The 24,473-nt window shown below is 41.2% G+C and overlaps 1 protein-coding gene and 1 long non-coding RNA gene across 4 annotated transcripts in view; one reads left to right on the forward strand and one right to left on the reverse strand.

The window, feature by feature from the left end:
* Positions 1–24,473, reverse strand: part of SUCLA2 (succinate-CoA ligase ADP-forming subunit beta) — an 86,056-nt gene that overhangs the window by 46,123 nt on the left and 15,460 nt on the right. The window contains exon 1 of one of the 2 annotated variants that reach the window (XM_082434481.1): positions 1,435–1,573. The exons of the other annotated variant lie outside the window; for it this stretch is intronic. Within the exon in view, the coding sequence (XP_082290607.1) occupies positions 1,435–1,524 (90 nt within the window). The 5' untranslated portion in view covers positions 1,525–1,573. Of the gene's footprint in view, positions 1–1,434; positions 1,574–24,473 lie in introns of those variants that run through there. 2 annotated transcript variants of the gene reach the window in all.
* Positions 1,593–22,730, forward strand: LOC309647308. 2 transcript variants are annotated; one of them, XR_014255946.1, is made up of 3 exons: positions 1,593–2,071; positions 2,268–8,075; positions 20,776–22,730. It is a non-coding gene; the product is annotated as an uncharacterized lncRNA (long non-coding RNA). The 2 variants fall into 2 exon arrangements; XR_014255947.1 differs by lacking the exon at positions 20,776–22,730 and having other exon boundaries at positions 1,632–2,071; positions 2,268–12,191.

The following is a 24,473-nucleotide window of genomic DNA, read 5'->3' on the forward strand; positions in this document are numbered from 1 at the left end:
ACCTCACCTGCTTCGTGACCTAGACCAAATTACTCGTTCTCTTAGCCAAAGTTTCTCCATCAATGATGCGGAAATTAATGACTGACTTACAGTGTTGCTGAAAAGCCTACTGAGAGATTACATGTAAAATGCTTGGCATAGTTCCTGGCCTACAATAAATGCTCCAACTGAGCCCTCCTACAACCAAGTTCCCTTACTGAACTTATAATTAATCTCTCTACCCAAAAGCTTATTCCCTTTCTTGTCCCCTCCAACTTCAATCCTGTGCTAACTGAACACTAATCAACCAGAGTCATATGACTAAAATTGCTGTGTTGATAACATCATTAATGCACTAAAATTGCTATTGCAGATACCATCATTAAAGTACAAACTCAGGTTGTTTCTCCAGGGCAAGATGAGCTAATAGGCCCCCAAGCCATGGACCATTTGGCCAGAGAACCATGAACAGGAGACAACCTGACACTCTGAAACTGGAATTAAGAAGTGTCACAGAAATTACACAAGCCAATGATTAATCCCAGCTTCTCTGTTCTTCCCCTTTAAAAACAACTCCTAACTTAAAGACCAAGTTGTAGTGGATTTGTGACTTGTCTCACACTCCCTTGCTTGGCGCCCTGCAAATAAACGCTTACTTTGCTGCAAACAACCCCTGACAGTTTGGCTTTCTGTGCCACGGGCACACAAGCCCTTGCTCCGTTACTTACACTCACACACACACCCTGCGTCTATTATACACACACACACACACACACGCACGCACACACCCTGCCGTCTATTATACTATATTCTATGCAAAAATGAAGTGACCCAAAAGACTATCTTATTTCCCCAGTTGGTAAGCTGGTAAACATCATCTCATTACCGCTATTAAACAGAACAGTACACCACTACTTGGGGGAAATGGGAAACTTCCCGGCCTCGTCCCAGAAAAGGCCAGTCAGCAAGCACGGCTGGTTCTGCGAAGCCACTCCTACGTGTGACAGCTTCCAAGGGACGCAAAAGTACATCTGAAGGGCATTTTCCCCCTCCCCAAAGAGGGGCCGCGCAAGCCTCGGCCCACCGCGCCGGACGCCAGAGCAGCAAGAGAAAGCGTCCGGCCGCCGCCTCTCCACACGGAGCCCACCCTGGCTCCCCGCCGCCCCCTCAGTAACTGGGTGAGCAGCCCTCGCCAAAATGCTGGAGCTCCTCGCAGACTTAAGCCTGGAACAGAAAGGCGTAAACACGAGCCCGCTCGCAGTCCTGGCGGGCAGCACTCCCGGGCAAGCAGCCCGCCGGCCCGGCGGGGCACCCCCTGTTACCCAATGTCACCGACTGCGGGGTGACCCCGAGCCGGTCCCCGGATCCCCTCACACCTCGCCCACAGGAGCCAGTCCCCCACCTCGCCCTTTCTCCTGCCGACCCTCAAAGCGAGAGCAGGCTGGGCCGCAATACCTGGGCGGCGGCCCGCAGCGCCGTCCGGGGCCGGTGGCTCCTAAGGGTGGCGGCAGCCAACAGCCGGCTGTAAAACATGGGGGCCGCCATTTCTGAGTCCGACTCTGGGCGCCGCGCGCAGGCGCAGAAGCTCTAGGCGGCTGGCGACGCAGCGACTCCTGACACGCGGACCGCCCATGGCCCCGCCCATGGGGCGGAGTCTCGGGTTAACTCTGCTGTGGCGGCTCGCCCCGGGCTCGCAAAGCAGGAATTGCTCCTGAGAAGCTGGGCTTGGCGGGCGTGGAGCAAACTTTGACCTTTGTGTCTGTTCACCGCAGCCTCAATATACGACCTTCGGCCATCGCTCAGCAACCTGAAGTTTTCCTAGCGAAATGTAATGGAGAGACGACCAGCGCCACCACCTGTGTGATCTTAAGTTTTCTGAGCCTCAGGTGCCTCATCTCTTTAAGATGGGGTTCATTCAGAAAATAAGAACTGCATGTCTGTTTTGTGCCAAACACTGCAGTTGAGCTTTGGGATACAGCAGTGAGTAAAACAGCGCGGTTCTGCCCTCTAAGAAGATGCTCAGCCGCTGGTTACTGAGAACTGTTGCCAGGAGACAGCCTCTCAGATAGCTCTGAGGAACTGCTCCAAAAAGGTAAGGGAGGAGCCAGGTTGTACAGGAGTTTTTTGGTGGGGAAAAAAAAACATGCAGTCGAACATAAAAGGATCACTGCTAATCACAAAGAGCAGACATCTCAAGTTAATGATTTTAGTGCCCTTCTAGGTATGGGAAGATGCAAGGATCTGGGTTCATTGAAATTATTCCTCAGAAATGCATCTTAACTAACTAGGACCAGTATCCAGAGCACAGAATGCTTCCTGTTTTTCTCCAGCCTGAATTCCCCTCGGGGCACACCCAGGAGAGGAGGTGTGTGTGTCTGGGGCTCCGGTGGCTGATGATGGCTTGATCCTTGGGTAAGTGGAATGGGGGGCAACATTCGCTGTCCACATTACCAACCCAGAGGATGTATCAGAATCACCTGGGAAGCTTTTTAAAAAAAATACTTTCGGGCTTCCCTGGTGGCGCAGTGGTTGAGAATCTGCCTGCCAATGCAGGGGACACGGGTTCGAGCCCTGGTCTGGGAGGATCCCACATGCCGCGGAGCAACTGGGCCCGTGAGCCACAATTACTGAGCCTGCGCGTCTGGAGCCTGTGCCCCGCAACAAGAGAGGCCGCAACAGTGAAAGGCCCGCGCACCGCGATGAAGAGTGGCCCCCGCTTGCCGCAACTAGAGAAAGCCCTCGCACAGAAACGAAGACCCAACACAGCCAAAAATAAATAAATTTAAAAAAAAATACTTTCACCAGAACCCATCTAAGGAGTGGAGTCAGGGCATCTGTATTTCTTAGAGTTCTGCAGGTGAATCACATGCACACATTGTGCATGGAAAACCCTGAGATGACATGTGCCCCATCAAAGAGTTGACCACTGGACAAAGGACTGGGTGCCTATTCTGCTCTGAACAGCGAGCTTTAAAATGTGTCAGAGCGATTTCTGTGGGCAAGATCTTAACCTAAGAGTAAGTGGGCGTTGCTGACAGACATTAGCCAGGCTCTGGCACCTACCTCTGATGCACAGTGACCCGATCCACAGAACAGCACTGTGCAAAGAAAAAGTGAATCTAAAACAAGCAGCCTATTGAATTAGGGAATGGAAAGGAGCTTTTTGCATCCCCCCTTCCCCCCCACCCAAATCTCTTAAGTTCTTAAAGGTAGGACTGTCTTAAAGACTTTATTGTTTCATTGACACTCATGCGGGGACTGACCTCAAGGCTCCTTTCATCACTAATTGATATTTTGTGCAGTTAGAAACAGGAAGAGGGGGAACAGACATTAGCAGTTCAGATGTCTCTTGCTCCACCTTTCTACTGCCCAATCTAACCAATCAAATAAAATCTGGATAGTGTCCCAAAACGCAGCATTGAGACCTACCAGTTTCTGTTAGGAACAGCTATCCCATCAGATACGAATAGAGCTTATACTTATTTTCAAGCCAACTCTTTTTAATTGTCAGTAGTTGAGCTACCAAGTACCACCAACCATCTGAGTCCAAGGCCAGTTATTTAAAGGGCACCTGGGTAAACCCAGAATAAGTCAGCATACTAAAATAAGATGTAATGCGATCGCCCAGCTAGGATCCTGACTGGGTTAACTTTGCTTCACAAGCTTCAAGTCAGTCATAGGTGATTCATTAAAGGAAACATCTCCACTGCCATGCCCTCTGCAATACTGGCTCAAAAACAAGAACAGCGGCAGCAGAAGTAGGGAATAGCAGCAGGACTGAGAAAGAGCACATGCAGGTCCCATGGGCCCCAGCTCCTTTGGAAGCGTAGGCAAGGAGGTGGGAGCAAACTCGTCCCACAGCATTTCTTGGCTGTGCTCAGAGCTCTGTACCTCTAGATAGGTAGGTAAAATGATGCTGGGAGTCGTACCTGCTAAGTGCTTCACCACTACACAACCAGCCTTAAAAAATGAAATCATTTTATCAAGAAACTACTTTTTGCACAGCAAAAACTTGTGCAGTCCTTATCTACAAGGATCTTAGAAACTAGTAATGAGCAGTAAAGGATAGCAGAATGTGATTAAGGAAAATAGACGCCGAGGTCTTGGTGTGCTTTTTTTTTTTTAAGTTGGGAGAGGTAGGAGGGAGAATCCTTGAGGAAGAGGGGAAAGGAAGAATTGTTCTTCAGGTACAATGGCATTCCTATCCTTAACCTTTAGTCTCCTCCTTTGTCTATCTCTTCCTTTTACTAGATGATTAATGGTAAGATGGTATGCAGGAAAAAAGGCAAAAGAAATTTCCTGAGGGAAATTTAATTTTTAAATTAAATTTTTCAGTTTTTTAAAAACATTAAAGGTTTACACCCTCTACATTTCAATGCCCAGAGCAAAGCCTTAGCTAAACTGTCCTATTGTTAACTATAGCATTAATAGAATTACAAAGTGCTGTAGAAACAACTTGCAACATATCTGCTTACCCCAAACTTCTGAGGGCTAAGATGAATAATAGCCATCTACTGAACACTTAGTTTTTAGTGCCAGATTCTTACATACATTTTCTTTCTTTTTTCTTTTTATCCCCTATCCTTTATTTTGCCGTGAGACATTTTCAGAATTCTCTGGTTTTCATCTTACTCCATTTTACACATCCAACCTCTGCAAGAGAAAGAAACCAGATGTATACAGTCTCTTGAACTGAAGTTTGGGGGTGAAGGAAGATCAGTAACACAACATGGGACAGCTGGATGTTTATACAAGATTTCTCTTAGTTCTCTTGAAGCCTCAGAAATGGGAGAAGGAGAAACCTCATCTAGCCCACCCTTGAATGGCTGTGGCAACAGAGAGAGAAACATACATTTGCATATTAATCCTCACAACAAATCCTGCATTTTACATAAAGGAAAACTGAGGCTCAGAAACAGTAAGTAACTTGCCCAGTGTCACAGCTTTTACTTGACTGTTGCAGCACAATATTTGAACCCAATTCTGGGTGGCAAGATGAGAATTTGAGATAACAATTGAGACTCAAATCTTCTTCTTTTCTTTAATCCTTCACTTTTCACACCATTTAGATAAAAGTATTCATCACCTAAAGAAAAAAATGATAGTGCAGACCAGCAGAGGACAGGTTTTGAATTGCAAGTTCAAGAGCTTTGAATTGCAGGAGACTGAACTTTAAGTCAAAGTCCAGTAGGACTCAAGGAAAGTTTATGCCTCAGAAATAGAATTGGAATTACCTTGCCTCTTGAGACAATGGGCAGGAGAGTAGAAGGGAAGCAAGACACTCTCTGGCGGTTCCTTGAGGAAGGTCCCCTTGCTGTGTACTTGCCAAAGCCATTGTCTCCAGGACAAAAGGCAATTCCACCCCCAAAGAGATTCAGGAATCTAAAACAAGGAGCACTGGAGGGAGACCCAAAATCCCTTGAGTACAGGGATGGCACGGGGTGGAAACCTCTGGCAGGCTGGTGCACCCCTGCAGATGGAGCTGAATAATATTCTCAGGATTTGCGAAAGTCTACAAGGGCTTTCTGAACCCTTGAGAGTTATGTCGACAAGCATGGAGAGCCAGCAGGCCAGAACAAGAAAGGATAGACCTGTAAGGAGAAATGATCCAGAGCATTCAAGAAGAGGGTGAATCAATATATGCCAGCTTAGTTAAGTATATGCCAAGGACTAGATGTTCCCTGCTGATCTGTCCTGCATGTATCTCCTGGATCTAAAGAGGAAGGAGAGAGAGAGATCCTAATTTAACAAAGGTTAAGTTTCTGGCACTTGATGTAATAACAGTTAATAATAGAATTCAAATTCAAATGTAGAAAAATATACAAATATTTTCATAAACATGAATATATGGAATGAACTTGGAATCACTGCACTGCTGGTTCTCAACCTTGGCTGCCCCCTAGCATCACGTGGAGAGCTTTTAAAAATACCTTTCCTTGGGCCCCACCACCAAAGAGTCTAATTCAGTCGTCCAGGGTGGGTCCTAGAGTGGTATTTTGTAAAAGTTCCCCAAATGTTTCTAATAAGCACCCAAAGATGACAACCATTTCTGTCTTGCTCTTTCTGTGATCCTCTCCGTCTCACTGAGGGAAGGGGCTCAGTAAGGGAGGAGGCAGCCACGATGGATGAGCATTGGATTTAAAGTCAATAGACCTGGACTTGAATTCCAGTTTGGCCACCTGCCAGCAGTATGGTCTTAAACAAGTTGTTTACTCTCTCTGAGTTTCAGGTTCTACATTTGTAAACGTGGGTGTATTCATTTCCAATAGCTGCTGTAACAAATTGCCACAAACTTGGTGGCTTTAAAACAACAGAAATCTATCCTCAGTTCTGAAACCAGAAGTCCAAAATCCTTATCATTGGGCCATATTGAAGGTGTCAGCAGGGACATGCTCCAGCTGGAAGATTTAGGGGAAAATCTGTTCCTTGACTTTTCCAGCTTCTGGTGGATACTGGCACTCCTTAGCCTGTAGCCACATTACTTCAACCTCTGCCTCCTTCTCTTCTATCTGTGTCAAATCTCCTTCTGCTTTTCTCTTATAAGGATACATGTACATTTAGGGCCAACCATAATCCAGAATGATCTCCTCATCTCAAAATCCTAGTTTAATCACATCTGCAAAGTACTTTTTGCCATATAAGTTACAAAGTATGTAAGGTAAATGCAGATAGGAACAACTAATATAAGTATGTGAAAGCTCCTTAAATTTTAGACAAATATAAGCTGTAATCAATATTGCCAGTTTTCATGACTTAGCTTTTAAACCCCCCAATGACGTGTGCTGTGCCCTTGGCAGCCCTGGCAGCTTCCCAGCTGCTCTCCTAGAACATCTCCCTTGAGGCAGGACCAGCACCACCCCAAGTCTATACAGTCCCTTATGAGAATTAGAAAGGGAAGTGACTTGATCCTCAAGACACTTCACTTCTGCCTGTTGGAAAATTAACAAAATATATTCTACCATCTCTCAAAAACTTGTTGTAAGAGGAAATTGAGCAAATAAGTGACTATATTAAGAATAGTGGGAGCCAGCTTTCTCTCGATCAAAGAAGGAACTTAAAGCATAGCAAGAAAGAATTTCCTCTCAATTGGAATTAAGTATTAGTGTAAACTCATGGTTTTCAATATATAGATACAGATATATAAATAAATACACATATTATATTAGGATTCTCCAGAGAAACAGAAGCAATAGGATATGAATATATATAGAGAGAGGTTCATTTTGGTAAATTAGCTCATTCAGTAATGAAAGCTGGCAAATCCAAAATCTACAAGGTGAGTCATCAGGCAGGAAACCCAAGGAAGAGCTGATGTTGTGGTTCAAGTCCAAAGGCCATCAGGCAGGAGACACAGGGAAGAGCTAATGTTTCATTCAAGTCCAAAGTCCATCAGGCTGGAGAATTTACTCTTTCTTGGGAGAGGTGAGTCTCTTGTTCTAGTCAGGCCTTCGGATGATTGGGTAAGGCCCACCCACACAATGGAGGACAATCTGCTTTACTCAAAGTCCACTGATTTAAATGTAAATCTCTTACAAAAACACTCTCATAGACACATGTAGAATAATGTTTGACCAAATATCTGGGCACCGTGGCCCAGTCAAGTGGACACATAAAATGAACCATCACAGATATTAATATGTGTGTGTGCTCTGTCCACTGAGAAGGCCTGGGAGCAGCAACCCCCAATAAAAATAAGCACATCTAGTGCCCATATATAACTACCCTCCTCCACTAAAAGGTACTAGAGCTTCTTAGAGAAATGGCTGCTTACAGGATTGGGCAGGGAAAGTACAAGATGAGCCTGGAATATTTTGTTAGCCCAAAAAGTTAGGATGTGTTCAAAGAATGATGGAAATGCATCAGAAATATGCAGAAGCCAATTTGAAGGGTCTCCCAGTGGCCAGTTATGAGACAGTTTCAATAACAAAATAAGTAATAGTGGGGAACATGGAGCAATGTACTTTTCCTATTCTTCCCACTTAGTACAACTAAAAACTGTAGACATTATATATAAAACAATCATAACAAGCCTCTGATAGGAGGCGAGAAGAAGACAAACCAGCTAGGGACCTCTGGAACCAAGGAACAGCATGGTGGTGAGTTCCCTGGGTTTTCCTTTCTGCCCTATATATCCCAAATTGGTGCTAAAGAAGCTAGCAAGCCAGAAATGCCATTGGGTTCAGACCAGAAAAAAGCACTCCCATCCAAGCCAGCTCGCTGTAGCTAAAAGACTAGGAAATGTACAGCCTAACAAGATAGAAAGTTTTCAGACAACAACATTCTACTCTGGCCAAACACCACAAGTAAAACTGTGGCCCCACTTCCACCAATGCCAACAAAGTCTGAGTGGGGCATCAAGAATTTCATCCTTGCAAGAGTGTAGCTAGTTACTCCAGCACCCCACTAAGGGTGGTGCATCAGAGAAAGACACTGAGAACCTTATTTCCACTGACTGACATTGAGTCCCCCCCATCCCTCAGTGTTAGTAGAGACCATACAGGGAACCTGGACTTCAGCCCCAACCCAGAAGTAATGAAATACTTCTCCCCTTCCCCACTGGGGTGGTGAAAGAAGAAGCCTAATGGAGAGTCAGTACTTTCATCGTTGAGGAGTGGTAACAAAACGACCTCCACTGTGGTGTCAGTGGAAACCAGAACTCCCATTCCCATTCGGCAGTAATAAGGATCTCCCCACCTTGGGGGTCAATGAAGGCCAAGAGGAGAACCTGGTCTTCTACCTCTACCTGGCAGTATCTAGGCAGCACTGCCCCTTTTCCCTGACAAAGCAGTGTCAAAAAAAAAAAAGTTTAAATAAAATGCAGAATCTCATAACATAATACAAAATGTCCAGGGACTCAAAAGACTGAATATTTATGACATCAGAATTCAGAAGGAGAGAAGAAAGAGGACAGGGCTGAAAAAGTACTCCAAGAAATAATGGCTGAAAACTTCCCAAATTTGGCAAGAAACATAAACCTATAGATTGAAGAAGTTGAGCAGACTCTAAACAGGATAAACCCAAAGAGATCCACACAAGACACATCATAATTAAACTTATGAAAACTAAAACAAAGAAAAATCTTGACAGCAGCCAGAGAAAAATGATTCTTACCTGAGGGGGGGAAAACAATTCAAATCATAGCAGATTTCTCATCAGTGATCTTTGAGGCCAGAAGGAAATAGCACAATATTCCTCAAGTGCTGAAGGAAAAGGACTGTCAACCCAGAATCCTATACGTAGTAAAAATATCCTTCAGGAACAAAGAGGAAATCAAGACATTTTCGAATGAATGAAAACTAAGAGAATTTGTCACCAGAGAACTTAAGACCTAAAAGAAGGTATAAAGGAAGTTCTCTAAACAGAAGGGAAAGGATCAAAGAAGAAACCTTGGAACATCAGTAAGGAAAAAGAACATGGCAAGCAAAAATATGATTAATACAATAGGTGTTCTTTTTCCTCTTGAGTTTTCTAAATTATGTTTGATAGTTGAAGCAAAAATGATAACACTGTCAGATATGGTTCACAATGTATGCAGAAAAAATGTTTAAGACAATTATATACTATAAACAAATGACAGTAAAGGGACATAAATGGAGGTAAGTTTTCTATACTTCACACACCTGAAAAAAACAACAGTATTCTATGGTAAGTGAAGTATGTATAATGTAATACCTAGAGCAACCACTAAAAAAGCTATAAAAAGAAACACAAAAACAGTATAAGTAAATAAAAATAGAATTCTAAAAAGGTATTCAAGTAACCTTCAGGAAGACGGGAAAAGGAAAACAGAAACAAATAACAGAGAACAAACAGAAAACAAAAAATAAAATGGCAGCCTTAAGTCCTAACATATCAATAATTACATTAAATGTAAATGGTCTAAATGCACCAATTAAAATACAGATATTGACAGGGTTGCTTAAAATACAACTCAACTATATGCTGTCTTTGAGAAACACTTCACATATAACAATGTAGGCAAATTGAAAGTAAAAGGATAAAAAATAAGTCATGCAAATATTAATCAAAGGAAAGCAGGAGTGACTATATTAATATCAGGTAAAGTACTTTAGATGAAAGAAAATTCCAGAGAAAAAGAGGGACATTATATATTATAAAAGAATTAGTCCACCAAGTCATAGGAATCCTAAATGTATAGGCACCAAACAACAGAGTGCAAAATATGTGAAGCAAAAACACAGAAGTGAAAGGAGAAATAGACAAATCAACAATTATAGTTGGAGACTTCAATGCCCCTCTCTTAATAATTGCTAGAACAACTATACAGAAAACCAGCAAGGATATGGAAGAACTCAACAACATTCTCAACCAACAGATCTCAGTAGACATTTATACAGCACTCCACCCAACAACAACAAAATACACATTCATTTCAAGTGTGTACCAAGATAGATCATATCCTAGGCCATAAAACAAATCTCAGCAAGTTTAAAGGAATTGAAATCATATAGAGTATGTTTTCTGGTCACAGTGGACTCAAACTAGAAATCACTAACAGAAGGATAACAAAAGAATCTCCAAACACTTGGAAACTAAGCAACACACTTTTAAATGATCCACAGATCAAAGAGAAAGTCCCAAGAGAATTTAAAAAAAAAATACATTGAAGTAATGACAGTGAAAATACAACATATCAAAATTTGTGGGACACAGCCAAAGCAGACTGACGGGGAAATTTATAACACAAATGCTTGCCTTAGAAAAGAATAAAATTCTCAGTTGAGTAATCTAAGCTCCCACCACAAGAATCTAGAAAAGAAAAGTAAACCCAAAGCAAGCAGATGGAAGAAAATACTAAAGATGGGAGCATGAATAAATGAAATCGAAAAAAGTAAAACAGTAGAGAAAAATCAGTGAAACAGGGAGCTGATTCTTTGAAAAGATCAATAAAATAAATAAAACTCTAACAAGACTAAGAAAAAAACAGGAGAAGACATAAATTAACAGTGTGAGCAATGTAGCAGGGAGTATCATTTACAGACCCTACAGATGTCAAAAGGATAATAAGGGAATATCACAAATAATACCACACACACATAAATTTGACAACTTTGATGAAATGGACCAATTTCTCAAAAGGCACAAATTATCACAACTCATCCAGTATGAAAAAAATAATTTGAATAAATCCTATAACTATAAGGGAAATTGTAATTTTAAAATTCAAAAAAACTCCAAGTCCAAGTGGTTTCACTGAAGAAGTCTATCAGATGTTTAAACAAGAATTAACACCAATTCTATACAATCTCTTCCAGAGACTGAAGAGGAGAAAACACTTCTCAATTCATGTTATGAATCTAGTGTTACCCTGATACCAGAACCAGAAAAATATAGAACACACACAAAAAAGAATACACACCAATATATTTTATGAATAGATGCAAAAATTCATAACAAAATATTAACAAATACAATTCAGCAACATATAAAAAAAATTATACACCATGACCAAGTGGGATTTATTCCAGGGATGCAAGACTGTTTCAATATTTGAAAATATGTAATCCACCATATTAGTAGAATAAAGAAGAAAACTCACTGATCATATTAATCAAAGCAGGAAAAAAAAAGCATTTTACAACTTCAAGACTGCTTCATGATAAAAACTCAGATAAACAGAAGTATAGGAAGCTTCCTCGACTTTGTTAAAGAGCATCTGCAAAACACCTACAGTTAACATTGTAATTAATGGTGAAAGACTGACTGCTTTCCCCCTAAGATTGGAAATGAGGCAAGGATGTTCACTCTCACCACTCTTATTCAACATGGTTCACACAAAAGTCTGTACATGAATGTTTATAGCAGCTTTATTTATAATAGCCAAAAACTGGAAACAATCCTGATGTCATTCAATGAATGAATGGCAAAACAAACTGTGTAACATTTATACTATGAAATACAACTCAGCAATAAAAAGGAACTGTTGGGCTTCCCTGGTGGCACAGTGGTTGAGAATCTGCCTGCCAATGCAGGGGACACGGGTTCAAGCCCTGGTCTGGGAAGATCCCACATGCCACGGAGCAACTAGGCCTGTGAGCCACAACTACTGAGCCTGTGCGTCTGGAGCCTGTGCCCCGCAACAAGAGAGGCCGCGATAGTGAAAGGCCCGTGCACCACGATGAAGAGTGGCTCCCGCTTGCCGCAACTAGAGAAAGCCCTCGCACGAAACGAAGACCCAAGACAGCCAAAAATTAATTTTTTAAAAAAGTTTAAAAAAAAAAAGGAACTATTGATACACCCAGAATTATGCTAAATTCAAAAAGCCAATCCCAAAAGTTTACATATTGTATCATTCCATTTATATAACATTCTTGCAATGACAAAACTGTACACATAGAGAACAGATTACTGGTTGCCAGGGTGGGGTGGTGGCGTGGGAGAGAAATGGGTGTAGCTATAAAAGGGAAACATGAGGGATTCTGTGGTGATAGAAATGTTCTATTGATATATCTTGACTGTATCAACATCCTGTTTATGATGTTACAATTGCTGGAAACTGGGCAAAGATCTCTCCGTATTATGTCTTACAAAGCGTGTGAATCTACAATTACCTCAAAAGTTTAATTTAAAAAGTAAATTGAGGGCTTCCCTGGTGGAGCAGTGGTTAAGAGTCTGCCTGCCAATGCAGGGGACACGGGTTCGAGCCCTGGTCTGGGAAGATCCCACATGCCACGGAGCAACTAAGCCCGTGCACCACAACTACTGAGCCTGCGCGTCTGGAGCCTGTGCTCCGCAACAAGAGAGGCCGCGACAGTGAGAGGCCCGCGCACCGCGATGAAGAGTGGCCCCCGCTCGCCGGAACTGGAGAAGACCCTCGCACAGAAACGAGGACACAACACAGCCAAAAATAAATATTAATTAATTAATTAATTTTTTTAAAAAAGTAAATTGAAAAGGTTAGTATTGGATTATAACCCATGAATAAAATAGAAATCCATGAGCCCATAATTATATAATTTAATACTTGAATAAACAAATGGGGGGGAGGTAAATTTTTCCTTATAGCAGGATACCAACAAATAGATGTAGAAGAAATGGTGGAATTTGGCAACCATGGGAGAAATAATTAATCAGGACAGGAAGCATCATTAGATACTGAAACTAGTGGGTGGCTTAATGGGGAGTGAGATGTTTTTCTGGTCTCAGTGTATCTCCCCACAAACTACGCATTGAATGCAAAGTAGGGAAAGTAACTGCAGCGGGGAGACCTAGGGGACAGCACTTTAATGAATTGATCAAGGTTAGCATTACCAATATTAGGATAAGAAGCAAGCGTGTGCCACTTGATAGGATTCAATGGGAAGAGCATGGCATCATTCCTGTGATATTCCTGCCAAAAGTTCTTAGCCTGAATCTAGTCACGAGGAAACATCATACAGATCCAGATCAGGGGATGGTCTGCAAAATAACCAGCTATTATCTGCAAAAGAGATGAAAGTCAAGGAAAGACTGAGAAACAGTTCTGACTGAAGGAGACTGGAGACATGATAGCTGCATCAGATACTTTTGCTATGAAGGACAGGTTTGGGACAATTGAGGAAACTTAAATGGAGTGTGGGAATTGGATGATGAAAATATATCATTGTTAATTTCCTGATTTTGTTCACCTTCCTGGTGTATTTATTAGTTTGATAGGGCTGCTGTAACAAAATATCACAGACTGAAAACAGACTGGAAAACTCTGTGTGTCTTCAAGAACAGAAATTTATTTTCTCATAGTTCTGGAGGCTAGAAGTCCAAGATCAAGGTGCCAGCAGAGTTGGTTTTCCCCAAGGACCATAATAGGAGTCTGTTCCAGGCCTCTCTCCTTGTCTTATAATTGGCCACCTTCTTGCTGTTCTGTCCTCACATGGTTGTCCCTCAGTGCATAAATGGCCTTGGTGTCTCTTCCTCTTCTTATAAGGACACCAGTCATATTGGATTAGGATCCCATCCTAAAGGTCTCATTTTAACTTAATCATCTCTTTAAAGATCTTATCTCCATGAACCAGTTTGCAAGGCAGAAATAGAGACACAGATGTAGAGAACAAACGTATGGACACCAAGGGGGGAAGGGGGAGTGTGGGATGAATTGGGAGATTGGGATTGACATATATACACTAATATGTATAAAACAGATAACTAATGAGAACCTGCTGTATAGCACAGGGAACTCCACTTCACTGTGCAGTAGAAACTAACACAACATTGTAAAACAACTATACCCCAATAATAAAAAATTTTAAAAAAAAGATCTTATCTCCAAATTCCATTCTGGAGTACTGGGGGTTGGGACTTCAAAATTTGAATTGGGTGAGAATGGGTTGGAGAGGGGACACAAGTCAGCCCATAGTAGCTGCAGCTGGGTAAGGAAATGTCCTTATTTGTGGAAATCTGCACTGAAGTATTTGGGGGTAGTGGAGAATCATGCCTGTGGCTTTCTTTTGCTCAGGTGGTTCAGAATGGAAACACTCTTTGTACTATCCTGGCAACTTTTCTGTAAATTTGAAATTATCTCAGAAGAAAAAATATTAAGTGATCAAATGTAAAAGTTTCATGGACTAGTAGGACCAAAATAATAATAATAATAGGTATCAGTCATATCTTTGTTTTCTAGTACTGTTAACCAAAATTTTAGAAACAGAGATCTGATTGAAATAAAAAGGTGTTTATTTGGGGTTTGTTAAGACTGCAGCCCAGGAGACACAGATTCAAGAAGCTCTTGAACTGTGTCCCACAGGACTACAAAATGGGGGAGGCAAAAAACGCAAGGTTACAATTAGTTACATGAATTGTGTATCAACAGTTATAACTGGAGATGGCAAGAACTAAGGGTGCTTGTTAAGTAACAATTGGTTGGGGTCCAAAATAGTGGCATAGTTACAAGGGAAGACCTTGAGACTGTAAGTTTGCAGCTGGCAGGCGTTATTCTGAATACAGCTGCTGGTGTCCTTAGGTCTGGTACAGTTCAAAGAAAGTTCAGGTTTTCCGTGATGCAGAGATGTATCTGAGACCAGATCCTCAATGGCCGCCCGACTTCATTTTTGTCTACCTGAACTGTGATTACTCCATGATAATTTCAATTTGTCATCAGAACATGCACCCTTTGTGAGTGCATTAATCACACACGTGTGATACAATGAAAAGGACACAATTATGCATGCATCTAGCATGTGGATAATAGTGTGGAATATAGAGCTAGACTGGCTGGACACAAATCCTGGCTTTACCACTTGCTCTATGACTTTGGGAAAGTTTCTTCAACTTTTCATGCCTCAGTTTCTCTACCTTTAAAATAGATGTACAGGGACTACTCTGGTGGTCCAGTGGTTAAGACTCCACACTTCCAATGCAGGGGGTGCAGGTTCAATCCCTGGTCTGGGAACTGAGATCCCACATGCCTCATGGCCAAAAAAATACACACACACACACACACACACACACACACACACACACATACACACATAATAGTGAAAAAAATAGATGTACATCAATACCAGCCCTAAAGTCATCATGTAAATGAAATGAGTTAAATTGGGTAAAAGTACTTGAAGTAGTGGCTGGAATAAGTGCTCAACAAATGTTAGCCCAAATTGTGAAGGAACATGAAAAAAATACAAAGTTAATAGTTCTGGAATCCAGATCTATTTCTGGTAGGATGGTCTCTATTGAAAAATGGATTATATTTTATTTTCTCCCCCCAAATAGGAGAAGACTGGTACGAGGATACTACAAGATTAAACAATGCTATGTTTCTCTGTGTTTAGTTATTAAGTAGAGCTGCCTCTTATAAATAACTCTACTCCCATTGTCTTGAGTGTTCTTTGCCCTTCCCCTACGCAGTATTAAGAGCAATTTAACTTGAGGTTTCACCTAATAGAGAAACCCAAGGAGCAAGATGACTAGTAAAAACTAGTAAAACTCACTAGAAATGTGAGTTAGTGGGAAAGAGCATACAATACCAAAAATGCCCAAGAAGATAAAAAGGGAATCCAGTCTCCCTCCTCTCCAGCCCCTGCCCAACACACACACACACACATACATACAGGGTAAACGGCAGAAATCACAGCAAGAAGAGTGTTTGTCTTTCCTCCATCCCCTGCCCTGATACAATGAGGGTGTGATGTTAGGAAGAGGCTGAAACTAGAACAGTGTGCAGTTATGTGTTGGGAGAAGAATTTCCTTGCGAGCTGAATGTCTTTGTCAAAAATGTACACTTTTGAAACCAGCTTAGCTCCCTAGAATGGCTGTTTCTCATGTGGTTCTTTGAGTGTAGGAAAATAAAATCTTCCGAGGGAGTGTCTGCCATAGTGATCTTTGTCTTCTGTTAAGTTGTCCTAGGACTCCAAAGAGCAAAAAGTAATTTTTTAAGATGCAGGGGAGGGGAGATCTGGCAATGGTAACAGATTTTTCCCATTACCTAGCAGTGTAACCTTGGGGCAGTCAAGTAACCACCTTATGCTTCAGATTCTTATGTGTAACATGAGAGAATGGACTAGGTATCCTCTGGGGTCCCTTCTGGTACTAAAGTGCTCCCATTCTGTAAACCACCATAAATTATCCCTTATTCCCCCAACAACCAACACAGGACAAACTAAAGTTGTTTCCTCAAATCCAAGGCTTTCCAAACCCCTGCTAGCTCTCCTTTGTTTCTTTAACAAATTCGGAAAAGCTACACCAAAGTATTACATGTTACAAATGATCATTCTTTTTCCTGACCAGCCTGCCCTGTGATCTGGCAGAGAAAAAAATGCCCCACTCCTGAGAGACATTGTCCAAGGAGAATGGCACACCTAAGTGGAGATAGGTATTGAATACAGGAAATGAGTTCTCTTTCCTGTGCAAACGTGACAGTGCCAACTGAAAGTAGAGCATACTGTCCATCCTCTGGCCATGGTACTAGTCGCTACGACAGGCCTGAGGCCCTTATTAGTTGAGGTATACATTTGCAAGATTGCTGGCCAGGTTTAGGTATGCAATTCTTGGCTATGTACCAGGGCTAAACTAGATACTCATTCATTCATTTATTCATTCAGTTAGTGCCCATCCAAGCAGAGCAATGTAGTAGTGAAGAGCATGGACTACAAAGCCAGACAACCTGGGCTACAATCTCAGCTCTACCATTAAAATCCATGTGATGCCAATAAAGATGTTTAAAAAAAAAAAATCCATGTGATGCTGGACAGATTAACTTCTCTGTGCCTCAGTGTCTTCATTGACAAGCTGAGGATGACTGCTGAGTACCTACTTCGGAGGACTGTCATGAAGGCCAAATAAGTTCATAAATATTTAGCATTTATAACAGTGCTTGGCACATAGCTCTCAAAATATATTACTTATTATTGTTGTCATTACTATTATTATTTTTTTTGGCCACACCGTGCAGTATGCAGGATCTTAATTCCCTTACCGGGGATCGAACCCGTGCCCCCTGCAGTGGGAGCTCGGAGTCTTAACCACTGGACCACCAGGGAAGTCCCTGTTATCATTACTCTTATTTGTAGGTCCTAAGTTTCCAAATAAATAAACCACTTAGGAATTACATGATTATGCTTAGAATATAGAACATAAGCACAAGGGTTTTTTCTTTTTCATTACCATAGGACCTTTATGAGTCAATTACATATTTTGGACACTCAATAAATGTTCACTGAATAAGTCAATGACCTAATTAATGAAATTAATCTAAAATTAGACAGCAGGTTAGCCAGGCATGTGGATAATTTTCAGATTGTTGATTTGAATGTAAATATCAATTTTGAGTTTAAGAATTTTATCTTGAAATTAACTGGTAAAGGAAACTTGTCATTTTAATTTCTTGTCTTTTTATTATCTGAACAAGAATTTTATAAAGCTTATTCTGATAAATAGTAGAACATTTCATCATGGCATTGCAAGGCCTTGGGTAAGTGCATTATAACCAAAGTGTTTCAAAGTGTGATCCAAGCATTGGGAAAAATTGTTAAGAAATGGTTTGCAGCCATCCTATATATTGGTCAGGAATTGTTCATAGAATTTATGCATCAAATGAAACAGAAGTATCATTTCTATGACAAATCTACAGAAGCTAGTATATACCTGAATTAATTGTTGCATCTTCTGTGTTACCTTTCTGAGGTTGTATCTAACTTGATAAATGAAATAATACTCATCAGTTGATGTGAGCAGGCATTTGAAAATAAATTCATTCAGACCTTAAATTTAATTTAAATTATTGTAGATTGACCGGTAGAACTCTAACACATTTGTATAATTAGTGCACTAAAAGGAAAAAGAAGACAAACAACTCAATTGAAAAACGGACAAAAGAGGCTTACTTAATTCTCACTGGAGTGTGGGATATCAAAATTGTACCTAGGGCTTCCCTGGTGGCGCAGTGGTTGAGAATCTGCCTGCCAATGCAGGGGACACAGGTTCGAGCCCTGGTCTGGGAGGATCCCACATGCCGCGGAGCAACTGGGCCCGTGAGCCACAATTACTGAGCCTGCGCGTCTGGAGCCTGTGCTCCGCAACAAGAGAGGCCGCGATGGTGAGAGGCCCGCGCACCGCGATGAAGAGTGGTCCCCACTTGCCGCAACTAGAGAAAGCCCTCGCACAGAAATGAAGACTCAACACAGTCATAAATAAATAAATAAATAAATAAAAGAACGTGAATTTCTTTTAAAAAAAAAATTGTACCTAAATCCTATTCTAAATGAGCCTTTAAATTATTTCTTTGTTTAGGAAAGCTTGTCTAAAATCGCTCCATAAGACAGTTCCAGCCGGTTTTAAAATTTGAAATCCATCTCATTAACAGGAAGAATGGCTTCCCTTTGGCTACTGGCCACGGTCAAGGGCTGTTGTACTCTTCGGCCCATTGCACCCTAAGTGAAGGATACAGAAGTGAAGGGAAAGCCTCCAATGTCCACTCCATTATGAATAGCAACAGTGCCAGCTGGTGTGAGCCATAACTCCTTGGCTCCGGTCCTGATAAGGATTAAGAATTCAAAGGCAGGTAAGTTTACAATCATTATACGAATCTAGGCTAGCTATGCAAAGCAGACTAAACCAGCAATTCTCAAACTTTTTGGTCTCAGAATGCTTTTACACCCTTAAAGTTGTTGAGGATCCCAAAGAGTTTTTGTTGATGTGGTTATATCTATCAATGTTTACCATCTTAATTTTAATTTAACTGAGAAAATTTAGATTTACTTTAAAAATAACTATAATGACCTATTGCATGTTAACATAAATAGCGTACTTTTTTGTGAAAAATAATTATTTCCAAAACAAAAAACATTAGTGAGAAGAGTGGCATTTACCTTTTTTGCAAATCTCTTTAATGTCTGGCTTAATAGAAGACATGAAACAGCAAGATTCTCCTATCTGTTTCTGTATTCAGTCTGCTGCAATATGTGTTTTGGTTGAAGTGTATGAAGAAAATATGTACCGGTATGTAGTTGGGTAAGAGGGGAGTATTTTACTAGCCTTTTCAGATAATTATGAATATTTGTCTTTGACACTGTACTCAACAAGTGGTAGTTTCTTAAAGATGTGCTGCAACGTAGAATCTGAAACTACATCAACAAACTTTTCAGCCTGTCATTTTGAAATCCACTGATCTATTGTAAATGTTGAATGAATCTTTACCCATGAGTGACTTTGTACCGGTATGTATTGATCATTTGAAAAAGTATTTGTTCACTGAGTTATACAGCGTTTGCAAATATTGACATATTCATTGTGAAATATTTTTACAATGACATTTGTTAATATCACCACTTATTTCATCAGAAAAGCCTTTAAATATTGGGAAGCTGTCCAGCTCAGGGTGGCAGATAAGAAGTTTTCCAAAATTCTGATTTGAAAGCTTGAATTGTAGAATTTTAACAACAAAGAGTATCAGTTGTTTACCTTGAAGTGACAGGTTCACTTCATTCATTTTTTAGACAATATGTACTAAATACCCAAATCTGAAAATCGCTGTTTGCCTATCACTCCTTCCTTGAAGTAAAACTGATGAGCCACAAAAAAAAGCAGCTAGTTCAGCTCACAGCCCCATTCCCACAACTGCTTTTCCTCAAGACAACCATCATTCTCCCATTGCAGCACAAAGCACTTCATGAACACATCCCATTTCATCACACAGAATATTAAAAAGACATGTACTCGTGGGTTGAGTTTTAATGAAATTAATAGTTTTTACTGCTTCATCAAGGATGTTCTCAAGGCTTGTGCTTTCTTTTTTTAATAATAACATGTGTGTCATGGTGAAGAATTAAATGACTAATGACTATCGTTATGGTTTTGTGCCACAACCTTGATTCTTACTAAGTTCTAAAAGTCTTAACCACCGTAGCTTTTGATCAACAGTGCAGATATCAGCACAAGGTAAAAACAAATCAAAAAAATCTTTGTATTATTATGAAAATAGTTTTGGCCTCATGGATCTGCTAGACTTAATGGCTGCAGAAGAAAATAAACTAGTCAAGCCATAAATGATAATGACAAAATAAGAATTTGTGTTAATGTAGCAACTTGCAACATAATTTCTCATGCCTTACCTCATTTGGCCATCACAAGGCCCTCTTGAGGTGTTAGGTGAAGCTGGTATTGTTTTTCACACATATAGGGAAACATCCTTTGAGTTAACAGAAATGACAACTTGTCATCTTAGCTAGTAAGTGATGGAGTTAGCATTCAGATCTAGACTTTCTGACTCCAAGTGCAGAATTTTTCCCACAATACCACATTTCCTCTTTGCTCTACCCTGGAACAAAGATCTGCTTCTCTTTTTCCTCCTTAATATGTCTGTAGCCTGTCCTCTGTTGATCCACATCACCAATCCACACCTCGTGCTGAATTTAACAGGAATCTTCACATATTAGACAGGATAGGGAACTGCAGAAACTGGCCCATGAGTGGGCTTGAAGTCTGGGAGATTTCCTCCAAAGGGAATAAAATATTGATACATCACAGAAATTGCCGCCATGAAGATGGTAATTGGTAAACAGAAGACATCTCAGCAGACCACTCAATGCTCTTCTCTTTGACCATGACGATGCTCTAGAACCTGACAGAGCAACTGCTTGTAAGCAACCTGTATCCCTAGATGACTCCGGACATCAGAGATACCCCACCAGCCTAGACGTTTCACATCGGGACTATTAAATGAGAAAAACAAACTTTTTTATTGTTTAAGCCACTTCACTGTTATAACAGCCGTGTTTTACCCTGATTAATACACTCTTATTTCTTCAAGATTTTAGTTCCTGGTTCACTGTTCCCCTCCCCACTCTCATCCAATGATAATTCTTCATGATTTTAGTACCCACAAAGGTGATCCTCCCCACACCTCTACATTTCATTGAAACTGCGTTTATCACGATCACCTCTGACCTCCACATCGCTAAATCAAAGGGTCCCCTCTCAGTACTCTTTACCGGGTTATCAGCAGTATTTGATCAATCTCTTTGAAACACTCTGTACCCTAGGTCTCTGGAATACTACGTTCCACTGGTTCCCTCCCATTTATCTGGCACCTCCTTGGTTTCCTTTGTTGATTTCTCCACATCTCCCCAACCAAAACTCAGGTTTTGTACCATTCCCTTTTTCCAAATGCACTCATGCCCTTGGTGACCTCATTTAGCCTCTTAGTTTTAAATACAATCAATATGATCATGATGCCCACATCTCCCTCTCCAAGCCAGCTCTTTCTTGCCCCAGAATCTAAACTCATATGTATTCAGCACCTATTCAGCACCCATTCAGCATCTCCACTTCTGTGTACAATAGACATTTCACACTTACCACGTCCAAAACTTAACTCCTGAGTTTCCTTCCCAAGCCTGCTCCTCTTGAAACTTAATATCAAGTATACTTTTCCAGTTGCTCACATCCCACACTTTCTTGCATATCCAAACCATCAGCAAATTCTGTTGACTCCACCTTCGAAATATATCTAGAATCCAACCACTTCTCAATCCTTCCATTAATACCACTGCTGTCCAAGCCACTATTAACTCTCACTTGCATTATTGCAACAGCTTCCTAACTGGCATCCCAGCTACACCCTTGCTCCCAGCAGCCAAAATGGTCCTTTAAAACATAAGTTAGATTGTGCCACTTCTCTGAATCTTAGGGTAAAAGCCAAAGTTCTTCAAAATATCCTGCAAAGCCATGGGTCTAGACCTGATAACCAATAAGACTGTATCTCCTGTTACTCTTTCTTGCTTTTTCCACCCCAAGCACACTGGCCTCTATGCTCTTCTTGGAACACATCAGGCATGTTTCTGCCTTGAGCTTTTGACAATTGTCGTTCCTTCTGCCTAGAAGGAACTGTATAAGTTTAAGTGTACAGCATGATGGTTTCATTTATATATATTGTGAAATGATACCACAGTAGGTCTAGCTAACATCCATCATCTCATATAGATACAATAAAAAGAAAAAAAAATTCTCCTTGTGCTGAGAACTCTTAAGATCTACTTTCTTAATGTCTTTCCTATATATCATACAGCAGTGTTAACTATAGTCATCATATTGTATATTACATCCTTAGTATTTATTTATCTTTAACTGGAACTTTGTTCAACTACCTTCCTCCAATTCCCCCTACCCCTATTCCACCCCACTCCTCACCTCTGATAATCACAAATCTGATCTCTTTTTCTATGAATTTGGTGGAGGGTTTTTGGTGGCTGCTTATTTTTGAAAATCATTTTTGACAATATCCTTAGAGTAAGTATAGCATTAATACTCCCACAGAGCTGTTTCTTATAGTCCTCAATTCAAAGGTCAATTCAACTTAAAAAACAAAAACGAAACAGAACAAAAGTAGGGACTTCCCTGGTGGCACAGCGGATAGGACTCCACACTCCCAGTGCAGGGGGCCCAGGTTCGATCCCTGGTCAGGGAACTAGATCCCACATGCATGCCGCAACTAAGGAGCCCTCCTGCCGCAATTAAGATCCAGTGCAACCAAATAATAAATATTAAAACAAACAAACAAACAGAACAAAAATAAACAGAGGTTGGGGAGGTGGGGAGAATAATACATCGATAATCCAAATACCCAGGCCAGTGCAGGGATGTATTTTGGAGTCTGGATTAGGAGGTGAACTGAATGTAGGTCTTTTAATCTCTTGACCTAGAACATCATTTATCTCTCATCTGAGGTTTTAATGAATGTTGAAAGATGGCAAGCTGAAGATTTAACTGTCTGGCCTGGAGAGAAGCTATTCTAATGTTACGAGTTAAAGATCAACTAGACTTGGGACTTCCCTGGCGGCCCAGTGGTTAGGACTCAACGCCACTTTCACTGCCAAGGGTGTGATTCAGTCCCTGGTCGGGGAACTAAGATCCCTCAAGCCCCGTGGCCAAAAAACCAAAAAGCAAACAAACAAAACAAAAACAACAACAACAATAACAACAAAAAAATCAAGCCCTTAAAGGGCAAGATCAATTAAAAATAAAGAAAAAAAAGATCAACTAGACTTGTAGACCTTAAGTAGACCCTGTGTCTAAATAGGCCATCTCACTCCGGTTTTGAAGATACCTAGCTTTTCCTTAGAACACTGTTTCAGTCTGCTCTGTAGAACAGAGGAACAGGAACGTCATGTCTTAGATAGACAAATTAAGCAGGGACAAATATTCCACAAAGACTGTTAGTCTTTATAAGAGTGTGCAGGGCAGTAACAGGAAGTACATCATCCTAGATGGGCCCCTGCCCTGACCCCTCCGCCTTCACCTCTTTGGTATTGCCCCAAAGATGCAAAGGAACAAACGAAACAGGAACCCAAAGGGTGTCCCCAGATTCTCCTAGCCACCCTGCGATCTATCCTCCATAGTGTGACTAGAGTTATTAATGCAAATGCAGCATTACAAAAGCTTCAGAGGTGCAGTTGTGTTTCCAAGTATAAAGACCATCAGCGGTTCCTTGGCATTCAAAACCTCTTCATCTCTCGGCTCCCTCCACATTCTTACATACTCTGAAGACTTGCTGAACCGCTCGCAGCTAAAAGTGTATTGCAGTGAAAGGTCGTGGCACTGGGCCAGTGTACATGCTGCTCCTTGTCTTACTCAACTCTCACTGGGCAACTGCCTCCTAGTTGGCTTTTAGGACTCAATACAATGGGCAACTCTTCCTGGAACACTTTCCCAACTGCCTCTACCTGCCCTTTCCCACTCCCCACTCCCACCCAGGCTGAGGCTGAAGCTCCTGTGCTGTGTATGTCTTTTCATAGCACATATAGCATTATATTGAAATCACTGAGGTGTTTGATCTTTTTTTCTCACTGGACTTGAGCTCTCTGAGGCAAGGGCTATACTCTTATCTTTGGTGCTTAATTCAGTGCCTGGCAGCTGGTCAAAAATTAAGTGTTGAATGAATGAAGGAGTTCAACACAAAATACCTATTGATTGAATGTCTGTTCTAGAAGCTGTGGATCTGGGCACCTGGGGAAACAATGGCAAGCAAAAAATCAACACAGCGTAACCTCTCATGTGGAGGAGCA

Source organism: Balaenoptera physalus (genome assembly GCF_965194825.1).
Source record: "Balaenoptera physalus genome assembly, chromosome: 18".
Taxonomy (NCBI): Eukaryota; Metazoa; Chordata; class Mammalia; order Artiodactyla; family Balaenopteridae; genus Balaenoptera; species Balaenoptera physalus.